The sequence below is a fragment of the Episyrphus balteatus genome, chromosome 1 (genome assembly GCF_945859705.1).
Source record: "Episyrphus balteatus chromosome 1, idEpiBalt1.1, whole genome shotgun sequence".
NCBI classification, from domain to species: Eukaryota; Metazoa; Arthropoda; class Insecta; order Diptera; family Syrphidae; genus Episyrphus; species Episyrphus balteatus.
Window position 1 is genome coordinate 47,059,568 of NC_079134.1, and position 13,602 is coordinate 47,073,169.

The 13,602-nt window shown below is 29.3% G+C and overlaps 1 protein-coding gene across 1 annotated transcript; it reads right to left on the bottom strand.

The window, feature by feature from the left end:
* Positions 1–3,471: 3,471 nt before the first annotated feature.
* On the bottom strand, positions 3,472–11,225 carry LOC129906404 (lipase 1-like). Its single transcript, XM_055982159.1, has 6 exons — positions 10,725–11,225; positions 10,459–10,636; positions 4,418–4,629; positions 4,212–4,355; positions 4,012–4,149; positions 3,472–3,949 (listed from the first exon to the last, which is right to left on the bottom strand). The coding sequence occupies exons 1-6, from the start codon at positions 10,905–10,907 to the stop codon at positions 3,554–3,556; spliced, it is 1,251 nt and encodes a 416-aa protein (XP_055838134.1). The 5' UTR covers positions 10,908–11,225; the 3' UTR covers positions 3,472–3,553.
* Positions 11,226–13,602: the final 2,377 nt, after the last annotated feature.

Here is a 13,602-nt window from a genome sequence, read left to right on the forward strand (position 1 = left end):
AATAATTTCGATTTTCCCTGAGATTCCGATAAAATTATTTGCGGAACACGGAAATATTTGATGTGAAAAGTGTTGTGGGAATGTTGTTGAAATGGAACAAAATATAGGTTTTAGCTACCCTTACCGGGTGGTTAAAGGGATGTTTGGTGTCTGAAGAAACAAGTGTGGTTGCTGTTTCAGTTGTTCTATTTTAACGGTATCAGGTGGAATATTAAATTTTTTTTGAAGTGAAAACTTTATTAGTATCGTAGTGATTTGAAACAAGATGAAACGAAAAAGCGACACGAAAAATCAATTGATCATAACTTTATTGTTTTAATAGATAAATGAATGAGATTTATACAGTAGATAGGCAATTAAATAAATTATGATTGTGCAAAATTTAAATTAATTTCATATTCAAAATTCTGAGATAACGGTGAAAAGATGTGTTTTTTCTAAACACGTTATATCTTTTGATCTAAAGCACATAACAAATTTATTTAACTTTAATACGCATGATAATATTACCTTTCATTTAATATATCACACATAACGGTACGTGCTCTACAAGTTATATAATCTTTAATTGAAAAACTTGAAAAATACCTCAAAACACCTGTGAAAATTTGTTACCGATGACCAGCCACTCAAGTAGCACAAAAGTCTAAAATACACCAAAATATTTGGAGTATTTTTCGCACTTTCGTGATATGCATTTTGAATATAAAAAATATACCATTTTCTCGTATGTATATAATAAACTCCGCTGGTTAAAAAATTAAACCGATTTTGGTATATAAATAGAGCTAGTGGTATAAAAACTGAACTGGTTTTTGGTGAAAAATTATTCCTTTGAAACTGAAAAATACACAATAAATTTATGGATAAAATACACCATTTAAATTATTCTGATTTATAATTTGAACCAAAGTTTATTTTTTAACCTTAAATAGTTTGATGAATTAAAATGTACACTACTTATGAAATACCTAAATGAAAATAAATTATTCTCTATCACAATACAATTAACTAATGATTAAATATGAATTTGAGTGCCTAATTTAAGAACGAAACAAATTCCATCTACTGATTTTAGATACTACCCCGTCTAAAAATCGAGCGCCTCAAAAATTTCAATGAATTAATGATTTTTTTTTTTCGATTTTAAAAATCAGTTTTTCAAAAATAATAATTTTTTTGTTGTTTTTACTTTTTTTAGAAGCGTTCTCTTATTATTATATAAACGAATCGAAAAAAAAGTAAGAATGCGGGATAATTAGGCCGATATAGTACTATTATAGTAAAATAATTAATCGCTGTCTTCATTATTTAAATGGCGGCCATGGAAAAATATGACTTCTCCCACTTATGCAGTCTGGTGAATTTTATGTCCACAAGGTGTACTTCCTACACCAAAGAGAGTGTACAAAATATAAAGTTTCGGTTCATTTGAGAATCGAATAATTTTATGCACCAATAATGGTGTATTATAAAAACAATTGAATATCGGCGTATTTTTTGCACGGAATCTTGAAAGAAATGTTGAAATTTTGCACAGAAAAGATGATGGTATAATTTGTATACCATCTTTTTTGATAAATACACCATTTTATTCAAATTTCTCAATTTTACACCAAAATTAATGAATTTATACCAATTTATACACCAATGTGCTACTTGAGCAGCAGTAGAGGAAGTACCGTAATCTCAGTATAAAATTTCGACATGGTTGGCTTTAAAAAATACTTACTTTTTTTGTAGGCATGTCATATAAAAGGTGAAATAATAATGATATAAAATTTATTATAGGTTGCCTTTTAAAAAATGGATTTAATGGCGTTAGAAGAGAAAAGAGATTGATTGTTTTGTTTTTTTTTTTATGAAAGCTAATTGGGTTAAAAATTCTAGCTCTTTTTGTAGATGTTGTACCTATAGACATGGTCGATATAAATATTTTGAGCTGAAACAATAAGCTTTCAGATGTTATAAAATTTATTGTAGGTTGTCATATCAAAAAAGTGATGGAATAAAAAAAAGTTATATTTTTTCGATTTTTTTAAAATGATTTTTAAGGTTTCGCTTCATCCACGTGTGAATTGCACACATGATTTTTTTTTTCTAAGCGTTTCATAGCTGCTGTTGTCCCAAATTGAAATATCTCAAAATGTATTTCGAAACGAAAAATTTTAAAGAAATGCGAAATGAATATTATTATACATTGTCCATCAACATTTAATTGTTAAAGCAACCAGATGCCCCACGTGGGTCATTTTCAGATGCCCCACGTGGGGATTTCCAGTTGCCCACATGGGGCATTTTCGGATGCCCCACGTGAGGTCTTTTCACAGATCTCTTTTGGTTTAGTGTTTTTTTTTCTCATACTTGAGGACCTGACGTCAGGCCAGGAAAAATTCCTAAATGCTCAGTATAACCTTATTCCAACGAGCATTAAATTTCGACGAACACATATTTCTCAAAACCATTTAATGTTTTAGTCCTGTTAATTGGAAGTCATTAGTTATTTTCAAAAGTTGTTTAGCAGAAAGTTTTTATTCAAAAAGCTTAAACTCAACCCTATAAGCACTGCAAAACTTTTCTTCTTCTTTAATTAATTTTCATCATAATACAAGCTGCCACAGTAATTTTGAAAAAAAAAAAACATTTTTGAGACGCAAATGTTAGCCTGGGCATCACTGTGCGCTCCTAGTGTTTCTAATGCATTAGTGTAAAACTCTATACATGGACTACACAGGTGAGTGTACCTTCTTCACGAAGGTAGTGGAGTGTTTTAACGCCTAAGATCAACGAGTGCAAAAAAGATAAATAACAGCATCCCATTCAAATTTTCAACGTAGCCTTACATATGCTGCAAAGAATTAAGATTTTTAAACGACTATATTCTTTATTAACTCGTCGTCCCTCAAACTCAACCGATTCGGCAGACCCCTTGTAGCAACTCACATAGATGTGTCTTCGGAGCAAATTTGATTTAAATGTTAATTTGAACACAACGGTTTTTCAGAGACGCCTAAAGGTATGTTGTTAAACGGCGTCTTCTTGGAACCTATTCAAAAATCTTGGACTACATTAATTTATTAATGCAATGATCTTTGCTGAGTTAAATTGGATGAAATTTTAATTATTTTGAATGCCCCAGAATTAGACTTTGTTTTTTAAATATCTCTAATGGCCCAAGAATATCTTGCTTCAGTAAGGTTCAGACTATATGAAATCACTTCAAACAAAAGAGCTGTAGCAAAAACTTCAAAAAAAAAATTATTTTCGATTGTAGGTAAGTATAATGAACAGTATGTAGTTAAATATTTTTAAAGTGATGTAAATTTCAAGCTAAGTAAATAGTGCTTTATTCCATTCTGTTGAAAAAAAGGCCGTTACAGCCCTTAACGCCAATGTTTTAATGTACATAGTTTGTATATTTAATATTTTCTTTATAAAGCACTACATTTTATCTTATACCAAAAGCTAAGATCTTTAAAATACTATCATAAATTACTAAATAAATTAATTTTGTATTACTTAAATAAATTGATAACAGTTTTAAAAGCCTGTTTCATTCTAATTCTATTGATTTTAATTTTCTCAAATTCCGTATAACTTCATCATAGAGTAATTTTCTCACATTAGAAGCCCATAAAAAGTCCATGTGATTGAATTCTTTATGTGGTACCAAATATTTCGAAACTGGCTTTCCTAGATCCTTGAACAATTCCTCCACATTGCTTGGTTGAACGAGCAAATCATTCAATGAATAATACAAATAAACTGGTACTGTTACTTTGGACAAATCATATTTCGGTGGCAAGTGTTCCTTGTAAAGTGCTAAATTCTTCGAGACACTATAACTGTACGGTGCGAAACGACTTGTTTTAATGATTTGAACAAAATGTTTTATTTGTTTAGCTGAAGCTCCAGCTGGATAGTGACCCAGAACAACGGGGAACATTTTCTAAAAAAGATTTTATTATTATTATTTTGATGGAAAAAAAGTTTATGAAAACAATTAAATACCTCATTAAATTCATCTTCATCACGACCAGCTATTGTGAATATTGCTTCAATGCAGGTTCTTCGGGTTTCTTTGGTAACACTGCAGATGAATCGAAATTCGCCGGTAAAAAGTTCTCTGATGGAACTTCCAACCACACTCTGGGAAAAAATTAATGTTAATTACTTAATAAACTATAAATTGATATATTTTTAAGGTGTACCTTAAAATACAAGTCTATTGCTTTGATATAAGGATGATCTTCAGTATCAGAGAGATATGCTGCTGGTGCTAATGCATGCATCGATATGATTTTTTTGTTGTATTCAGGTCGCATAGAGCACATAACAAAAAATGCTGTGCAACCCTTGAGAAAAAAGGAAACATTAACCATTTTAAAATGAAAAAAGAACATATCGCTCTTCTTACTTGTGAATGTCCAATATATTGAATTCGTCTAGCTCCAGTTGTTGCTAAAGCATAATCAATCATAGCTGGCAAATCATACATTCCAATTTCGTGCCAACTGAAATCCCAAAACTTCGATTCATCTGGATCTAATGTTGTGTGATTGCGGGAATATCGATTGCCACGCGCATTACCCATCCATACATCGTATTTGAGATCGGCTAATAGGTAAGCTAAAAAATAAAAATTGTAAGAATCACGTGTCAAAGAGTTTTCAAGAATATACCTGCTGAAAACAAAAGAGCTGTTGTACAAACTTTAGTTTACAGAAATGTATAAATGCTAAATGAACAATTTTTGTTGATAGCTGCATTGTATCCTATGTGAAGGAAATTATTGATTTGTACAAGATTTCATTGTGCCTTGGCTTATCATGTGTCAGTAGATCATAACGGGGTCATTTCATAGGGTCTTAGATTAAAGTAAAGTGAACGTTCTACAATATCATTTTTTAATATTTAATTAGAACTTAAGCAAGTTGATTTCTTTTGTTTAAAAACAAATAAGAGCATCGAAATATAAAGCTTAAATTAGTACTTAATCACACAAAATTTAAAAAAAATAGTTTGAAATATTTTTTTCCAATTTTTTTTTTCAAAATTTTGATTTAAAATTAATTGTTCAAAAACTATGGTATAAAATGACTTAGTTTGAATTTTTTGTAAAAGACTAAGTTTTTAGCTTTACAAACCGTTAGCTTTATAACCGTTGATTTTTAATAATTTTTTTTCCAAATTAAGTCAATTTTTTTTTAAATTGAGTGGGAATAGACCCCCAACCTCCTATACGATTTTTTTTTTGTCTCGACCCAACCTACACGCTCTAGCTTTTTAAAACACTACTCCTGAATCACCCTGTAGGTATATGTACAATATTAATTAAAAAATGTAAGCCCGTTTTGTATGTTTATTAGGGTGGGTCAAAAAAATCGAAATTCGTTTTTTTTTATTTGGTTCCTCGAAAACTCGATTGCTAGACACCTCTAAAATATACTCACCAAATATGAGCTCTTTATCTTAATGGGAAGGTCCTCCGCTTTTCAATTTTCCATTTTTACATCAAGCTTCTAGTAAAAAAAAAAATTTTTTTTATTAATTGAATTTTTAGCCATTTTTTTTACATATTCTTGTAGAAAATTGAGCGCTCTACAAAAAAGGTTAAAAACACTTTTTTGAATTATCTAACCGTTTAGTAGATATTTGAGGTCCAAAAATCGAGAAAATCTTTAAAAATTCGTTTTTTGTACTTAATTTTGTAACAAATTGAAAAATTATAATAATCAAACGCGCATGACATATTCTTGTAGGAAACAGATTGCTCCACAAAAAAGGTTTTGTTAACTTTTTTTATTAATCTAACCATTTGAAATATATTAGAGGTCAAAGTTAAACAAAAATATAAAAACTTTTTTTTACTTTTCAAAATTTTCTGCTTCACTAAAAAGTCATTATTATTAAATTAGTAAGATGGATTATTGTAAGGGCTTAAATGTTCTACAAAAACGTCCTTGGCATCAAATTGGTTGCTTTAACCGTTTAGAAGATATTAGCATCCAAACCAACGCCCACTGATTTCAATAGTTTTTTTATTGCGACTTGGATGCGAATATCTTCTAAACGGTTAAAGCAAAAAAATATATTTTTTTTTAGTAGAAGCTTGATGTAAAAATGGAAAATTGAAAAGTGGAGGACATTCATATTAAGATAAAGAGCTCATATTTGGTGAGTATATTCTAGAGGTGTCTAGCAATCGAGTTTTCGAAGTACAAAATCAAAAAAACGAATTTCCATTTTTTTGACCCATCCTAATGTTTATCGCAAATCAAACTACGATAATAGTGTTAAATTATATCTGGAAAGGTGCGGTGTTGAGATAGAGTTCCGCTATTGAACAATGCTTTTTTTCGGCTTTTTGAGAAATTCCTTAAACAAGAGGAAAATAGAACTCTAATAATATCTAGAAAATAGCTTTTGGTAGAATCTAAGGTTATGGCAATTGCCTAAAGTATACTTTAAAGCTGAATGTAATAAAACTTAACTAAATATAATCCATTTATGTATCTTGTCAAGTATTTTTGGTTAAATCAGGTCAAATATATTCAAAAATTCGGTTTTTTGTATCTGTGCCATCATTTTTTAGATAGTTTTTGAACTTAATCATTGTAATTAAGGAGAACAAAAGTAATTGTTTCTTACTTAAGTTAAACGTTGCTAAGGATTTTGATTAAAATTTTTGAGTGTAGGTAATGTAATAAATAAGTCTCAACTTATTATTTGTATTATTATTATTATTAACAGAATCGTTTTTTTTTTTTTTTTTGGTTTCTGAATGTCTCTTACATGTCTAACCTGTTTTCAACGAAAATTTGTATCCAAAAGCATTAAAGTTACCGTAATATTTAAATTTTAGAAAATTTTCAAAAAACACATTTCTGGATTTTTAAAAATTTCAATTTTTTTTGAAAAATCAATTTTTGGAAAAATGTCTTAGTGAAATATTTCGAAATTTCGTTTTTGAATGTTGTTTAGTTATTTCTTCGAAATGGCAAATAAAATCTTGTTTTTTCAATAATATTGGATTTTATACTAACAAAATTATATTTAAAAAAAAACCGATATAACATTTTCTAAAAATTTTTTTTCTAAATATTCCATTTCATACCAAAAATCAGATTGCATACTTCGTTTTGTGATTAAAGTCATCAAAAACAATATAATTTCCCCTAAAAAGCTTAAGCTACTTTTAGTATAAGAGCAATTTTAAGAAACTTGAACTCTATGAAAGTCCTATTTCATTTTAATTTAAAAAAAAAGAATGTTCTGGATATACATATATACAGTGCTGCTAAAAACATTCCGGATTTTTTTGTCATTTTCATCAAATAAAATTTTATAACACAAAACTGAAACAAAATATTGTTTTAGTATTTTTTCTAGGTCATTCATATATCAGTTAAGCAATTTCAACAGAAAACAAAGACCATTAACACATACAAAAAAATTAAAAATTGAAAAATGAAGTAAAGCCAGAATTTCGGCTGTGAAAAACTAACCGGATTTATTAATGTTTATGTTTAAAGTTAATATTTTGTTCAGAAACCTTTGTTTTTTAAAACTGCTTGGCACGAACGAGGCTTGGACTTGGACACATTAAATAAAACCGAACTAGGAATATGCTTTTAGTCATTTTTAAAAGCTACAAGATCGTTAATTGATGAGGTGTGCTTTTTCTTCTCTACCTGTCACTTAAAGATGGCCCAAAAATTTCCAATTGGGTTCAAGTCGGATAATTGTTCTGGCTATTCTAAGCCAGGAGTATTTTCTACACCAAATTACTGTTTTTAAGAGCTTTTAAGAATTTTTGGCATTATAACTTGCAGGAAGAGCCAATGTAAAGGTATTTCTTTCTCCTTTTATGGAGCCATTATCGACTTCAACATCTCTCCATTCTGGAGATGATCCATAATTCTGTTGATTTGGTGTATCGGGGTAGAGCATGCAGCTAGAAAAACCCCAAACTATCAATGACCCTCTGCTGTGCTGCACGGTGGGGAGCATATTGTTTTGGTTTCAAACATGAGCGCCTGGCTGCCATTTTACAATCGGAATAGAACAACTTAAAATTGCTTTTATCATTGAAAAACATATTTTTCCGGTTTGTTATCGAGCAATTCAGATGATTTTTTGTAAATACAATCATGATGAAGTATTTTTATTTTAAAATTTAAAGTGTTTCTTAAGATCCTTTCATTGCCTACCTTTTTAGACAATGTTTAGTGTTAAAGAATGACTATTTTCCGAACGGAAAGAGATTAAGACCAAATCTCTCAAACCCTTCCTTACTGTACTTTATGTTGAAGGCAGATTAAGCTAATCACAAATAGTTTAAGAAGTCGCAAACGGATCTCTTACCAAAGAACTCTTTATTCGCCTATCAGTTTTTAGGGATATTTTGTTATGGCATCCACCCAAGTGATCTGCTTCAACTGATTTTTCTCTTTTCTACTTTTTGACAATATCATACTCACTTGACGTTGCAATTTACAACATCCCAAAGGGATACCATTTTGTTTTATTTCGGTTTGAATGTGTTCTACGACTTAGTAACGAATTTTATGACTATAATGCGTTTTTTCCGTTATTCCATTAAATAATTTATACAATTCACAAAGCTAACAACTTTGTTTGTCACCAAAAACAAAAATTTTACAGAAATGCCGCTTAAAACCGTTACCTCAACACCGAGAATCAAAATCCTTGAAAAATCCGGTTAGTTTTGCACTGACGAAATTCTGACCTTCCTTCATTTTTCAATTTTAAAAATTTTTGAATGTATTAAAGAACATTTTTTTGTGTTCAAATTCCTTAACTGATATATTAAAGATCTAGAAAAAATATTAAAACAATATTTTTATCCAGTTTCGTGTTATAAATTGATGAAAATGACAATTGATGAAAATGACAAAAAAATCCGGAATGTTTTTCACAGCACTGTATTTTTCTTTGTGGCTACCTTTAGGTTTTTTTTTTGTTTTTTTTTTTTCTGTTGATGCTGAAGACGAATCTTAGTTGTCTAGCAAATATCCCTCGGAATACGTGAAAAATTGGCGAAAAAGCCAAAAAAAAAAAATTTTAATTTTTTGTTACTGATTAATTGACAAGAAAATAAATTTAAAAAAAAACAATTTGTGTAGAATAGAAGAAGAACAAAATTATCAACAACTTATGTCTGTGAAAAAAGTAGTTCCTAACTCATTTTTCAAAACAAAAACAAATTATTCAAGTAAGTTATTTTGGGTCTATTCTCCTCCATTTAGTCGGCAGGGGCAGTTGAAAAAAATACATATTAAATTAAAAGTCAACAGTTACACCTACAATAATATGCTTTATTTTTTTTTTCAAACCAATAAACTGGTATCTTATTTAATTTTTAAATAAATTGTTAAAAATTAAGCATATAAGTTCTACATAAATCCTTATATGTAAGTTTAAGCCGAGGAAAAAGTAGGAAATAAGAGTTTATGTTTGACATAAATTTATTTAAGTTTCGATTCAGCAAATGGCCCTTTGTGTTACAGTTTTTGCAAAATGAATTTTTCAAATCAAAATTTAAAAAAAAAAAATTTTAAATTCAATTTTTTTTTTTTTCAAAATTTTATGTTAATCACTAATTTAGTTTTCAAAATTACTCTTTTTTGTTTTTAAGCAAAAACAGAAAATTGTATGCAAAAATATCTTGCCGTCTTAACATTCCTCCTGAATCACACTGTATATTTTTTTAATTTATTATTTGATTCAATGGAAAACAGATTTTCGACAACTTATGTTTCGACGTTGAAATCGGAAGCTACATACCAATCAACATCAAGAACTATTTGAAAAAAGCGAGAAAGCCATACAAATATACTGAATTGCTTTATAATGAAATGAATTTTATCCAGCAGGTTAGGACATCTCAACCTTCGATATGAAGTAGCAAAGAATCTGACCGATAAGGGCCTGACAGAACCAGAATGGTGAATAAGTATTTAGCCTCTTTGATAATTTTTAAAAACAGGCAATAAATTTGATGACGAATTTCATTCTTTCGAAATTTTGTTAATATTTTTCAATTTTTTTTTAAACAAAAACAAATAAAGAAAATATCAATAAACACTGGCAAACGGACGGCAAATGGTTAATTGAGAAAATAGCATCACTTTTGATTTAAGGGAACAAGATTCAAGAAAAAATGATAGCCCATTCAAAAAAATACATTTGAGAATAGGAAAACCCTAAATAATAATTCACGATTTCACAAATGAAAAAAAAAAATATAGCCTACAAAAGTAAATATCTTACAGTATCTTACATTTTTATAACAAAAGCAAGCTAAACAAACAAACTGAATGAGATACTAATTCGAAACCCTAGGCGCCAAGTCACAAAATATTTTTAAATATAAAATTGTCTTTTAGGACTTGCACTTTCTATATTTCATTTTGTCAACAACAGATAACTTACCTAAACTGACATTTGGTCCCATGACAACATAACCAGCTGAACTATCCACCAAGCCGTGTTGCAGAAACACAGGTTGCCTGCCTGAATTACGTATCCTGTGCATTTTCAAAATGTAACCATCTTCCGTTGTCACTTGATGCACTTCCGACTCGTATCCATATTTTGCAATTAATTTATCCTTTTTTTTGTATATAAAAAACATATTTATAATTCACATTCAACCAAATGAATGAAAGTAATTGAATTATTTTATTTAAAAAACATACAACTTTCAACGTTGAATCCTCCCTTATACTTTTCCTTGTAATAATCTCCCCCGAATCGTCCTCCTCCTCTTCCAAACTACCATCATAATCTTCTTCTTCCGCACTCAACACACATGATAAACTTTTGATAATCAAAATAATTGCACACAGTGCATTCCGTCGACGTAATGACATTACTTTCATTATGATGTCCAAGGCACAACTAAAATTATTAAATACCGACAAATTACTTCGTTTTTTTTTTTTTGTAAACTTAACCACTCTACTACCAAAGCCAACAATAAGATACCACGGCTATACGTTTAAAGCGCGGACGACGATGGATTAAATTTGAATAAATTTAATAAAAATAATAAAATAAACAACTAAAAAAAAATAGAGTGAAAACAAAGCAACAAAATAAAAAAGTGAAAATTCGGATAAAGCAGATGAACTCCAAAAAGTTTTGTAATTGTCAACCCATTAGCCCACCATGTAGCTTAGCACGAATGTCAGACAGACGGTAGTTTTATACCTACTGTATGGCTTGAGGCATGCCACCACCGACCAACACCGCCGCCGACCGTGCTGCTGCTGTTGACAGAGAGATAACAAGGCGGGGAAGCTGAAGTATGACATCGATAAATAAAACGAATAAACCATAACCTAGTGATGATGGCAATATGTGTGTTTTTTTGTTTAGAGATGTGTAATTAAATAGGGCAAACATGGGTAAGTTGGGTCAGGTTTTATTTTTAAATTTCTACGTATTGCACACTTGGATTACAAACATGTTGATACTCTAACGATTTCGATTAAATTTGGTGTGAATAATGGTCTCAAATATTCTGAAAAAAAAAAACTGAATTTTTAGTTTTTCTCAATAAATTCGGATAGTGGAAATTATGGCGTTGCCACTTTTTGCGAAAACGGACATAATTTCGTTTAAGGCTGGAACGATTTTATCTAAACTTGTAAATTTTCAAAAAAAAAAAAAAAGAAAAAATTAAAAAACAATTTTTTTTTTAACATATTTTTTTCAGGTATCTAACCTAATCCAAAAATAAGAGCAATTTAAGTCGTGTATTTTAAGTTGGCACTCCCTAATGCTATTTTTTTTTCAAACCTGCCTTTAGCTATTAGTTTTAAAAATAATAGAAGCATTATTTTATATTCACCTCAAAAAAAAAAAAAAAATAGTACGCATACACCAGAGTGACTTTTTTTTTTTAAATTAATAATTTTGAAAAAGTAAATCCACTGGTGTGCGTACTATGCCTCAAAAGTTATTTATTTGACTTAGAATTCTTACTTATGTGACTAATCCATATAACATTCCTGCTAACAGGCTTAACTTGATTTGTTTCACCTAAAAAAACCACAAAATAGAAATATTTTTTCAAGTGTAAAAATCATTGATTTTTTTTTGGATTGCCGTATGAGCACCTAGAATAGCTACATGTTAAGTATAATCTATCCAAACTTTTTTCAAAAGTCACAGCAAATGTAAGATGGTTTGTGAGGTGATTTTATTTTCAGTAAACGAAAAGTACCTTTTAAACGTTTCTCAACAAACATGATAATTACAGCAAATTCCATCACTTTTTTCATTAGCCAACCCTTAGTTCAAAAATTATGACAACATTTTTTTTTCATAGTTCAGGTATGTACGTACATTAGAGTGGGGTGAAAAACATTTTTTTTTTTTTTATTTTAAATTGTAATAGCGTGGAAAAGTTGCGAATGGTGAAGATTTCCGGTCGCGCATGTCTTTAAAAATATGTATGTCAAAAAAAGGCAAAAATCCTATTTTTACGATATTTTTTCTTTTTACTTGCGATATAGGTATTATAGCGCAAGTTTAGGATTCGTAAAAAAATAACGGAAAAAGAAAAGTTAATTTTTTTCCAAAACGGCTCTTAAAATTTTAGTTAAAATTTTTGTGTGTAGTATTACAACTTTTGAAATAAAAAAAAAATTTTTTTGTAGCATTATCAACGGTACTTGCCATAGAAAGTTTTTTTTTTGTTTCTAAGTATCTCGTACAAGATTAACCTGATTTTGAAATTTTTGAAAAACACCTTGTTTTTTAGGGGTATTTTTGGGTAGTTTTTGATTTTTAGCTTTTATTTTGAGCCTTCAAAAAATCTCAAACTTATAGGACATGTAGGCAAAAAATTAGAATCGTTTAGTGAGTTATGGCTGAATAACGGAAGAAACAAGTTTTTAAAAAACACGTTTTTTGATCGTTTTTACCGATTTTAATCGTTTTTTATTTTTATCTTTTTTTCTTTAATAGATATACAGGAATAAAAAACATGAAGTAATGATAGACCATGACCACGACTAAATGTTGCGAAATTTCAATCATTTTCGTAAACACAATTTTGAGATAACGGTAAAATAAAATTTTAGAATTCAATAGGTTATAACTATTGACCAAGAGCACTTTTATGAGCATCCTTATACAATTACCTTTCATTTGGTATATCACACATAACGGTAGACTAACTACAAGCTACACAATGTTAAATCGAGAAACTTGCGAAAAACCTCAAAACACCAGTGGAGATCTGTTGCCCCCCGAACAGCCACCAGTGTGTTAAGTACCGTAATCTCAGTCTGGAAATTCGACATGGTTGACTTTAAAAAATTCTAACTTCTCCTGTAGGCATCTTTGAGATTGATACGTCATATGAAAGGTGAAATAATAAGCTTTCACATGGTATAATATTTTTTATAGATTGTTAAACAAAAAAAAAAAGAGTGTGTGTACACATGTACACGCGACTGAAGTTATACTTCTCATTCAGTATATGTAAATGAATTTCATTTGATATTTTTAATTTCTATTATTAAATTAATTAATCCACACATCGTTTTTTTACATTTTTATCAA

Coding starts and splice junctions, on each gene's coding strand:
- LOC129906404 (XM_055982159.1), bottom strand. CDS start 10,907: ATGAAAGTAATGTCATTACGTCGACGGAATGCACTGTGTGCAATTATT. Junction 4,356..4,417: donor AATATATTGGACATTCACAA/GTAAGAAGAGCG, acceptor TTTTTTCTCAAG/GGTTGCACAGCATTTTTTGT. Junction 4,150..4,211: donor CAATAGACTTGTATTTTAAG/GTACACCTTAAA, acceptor ATTTTTTCCCAG/AGTGTGGTTGGAAGTTCCAT.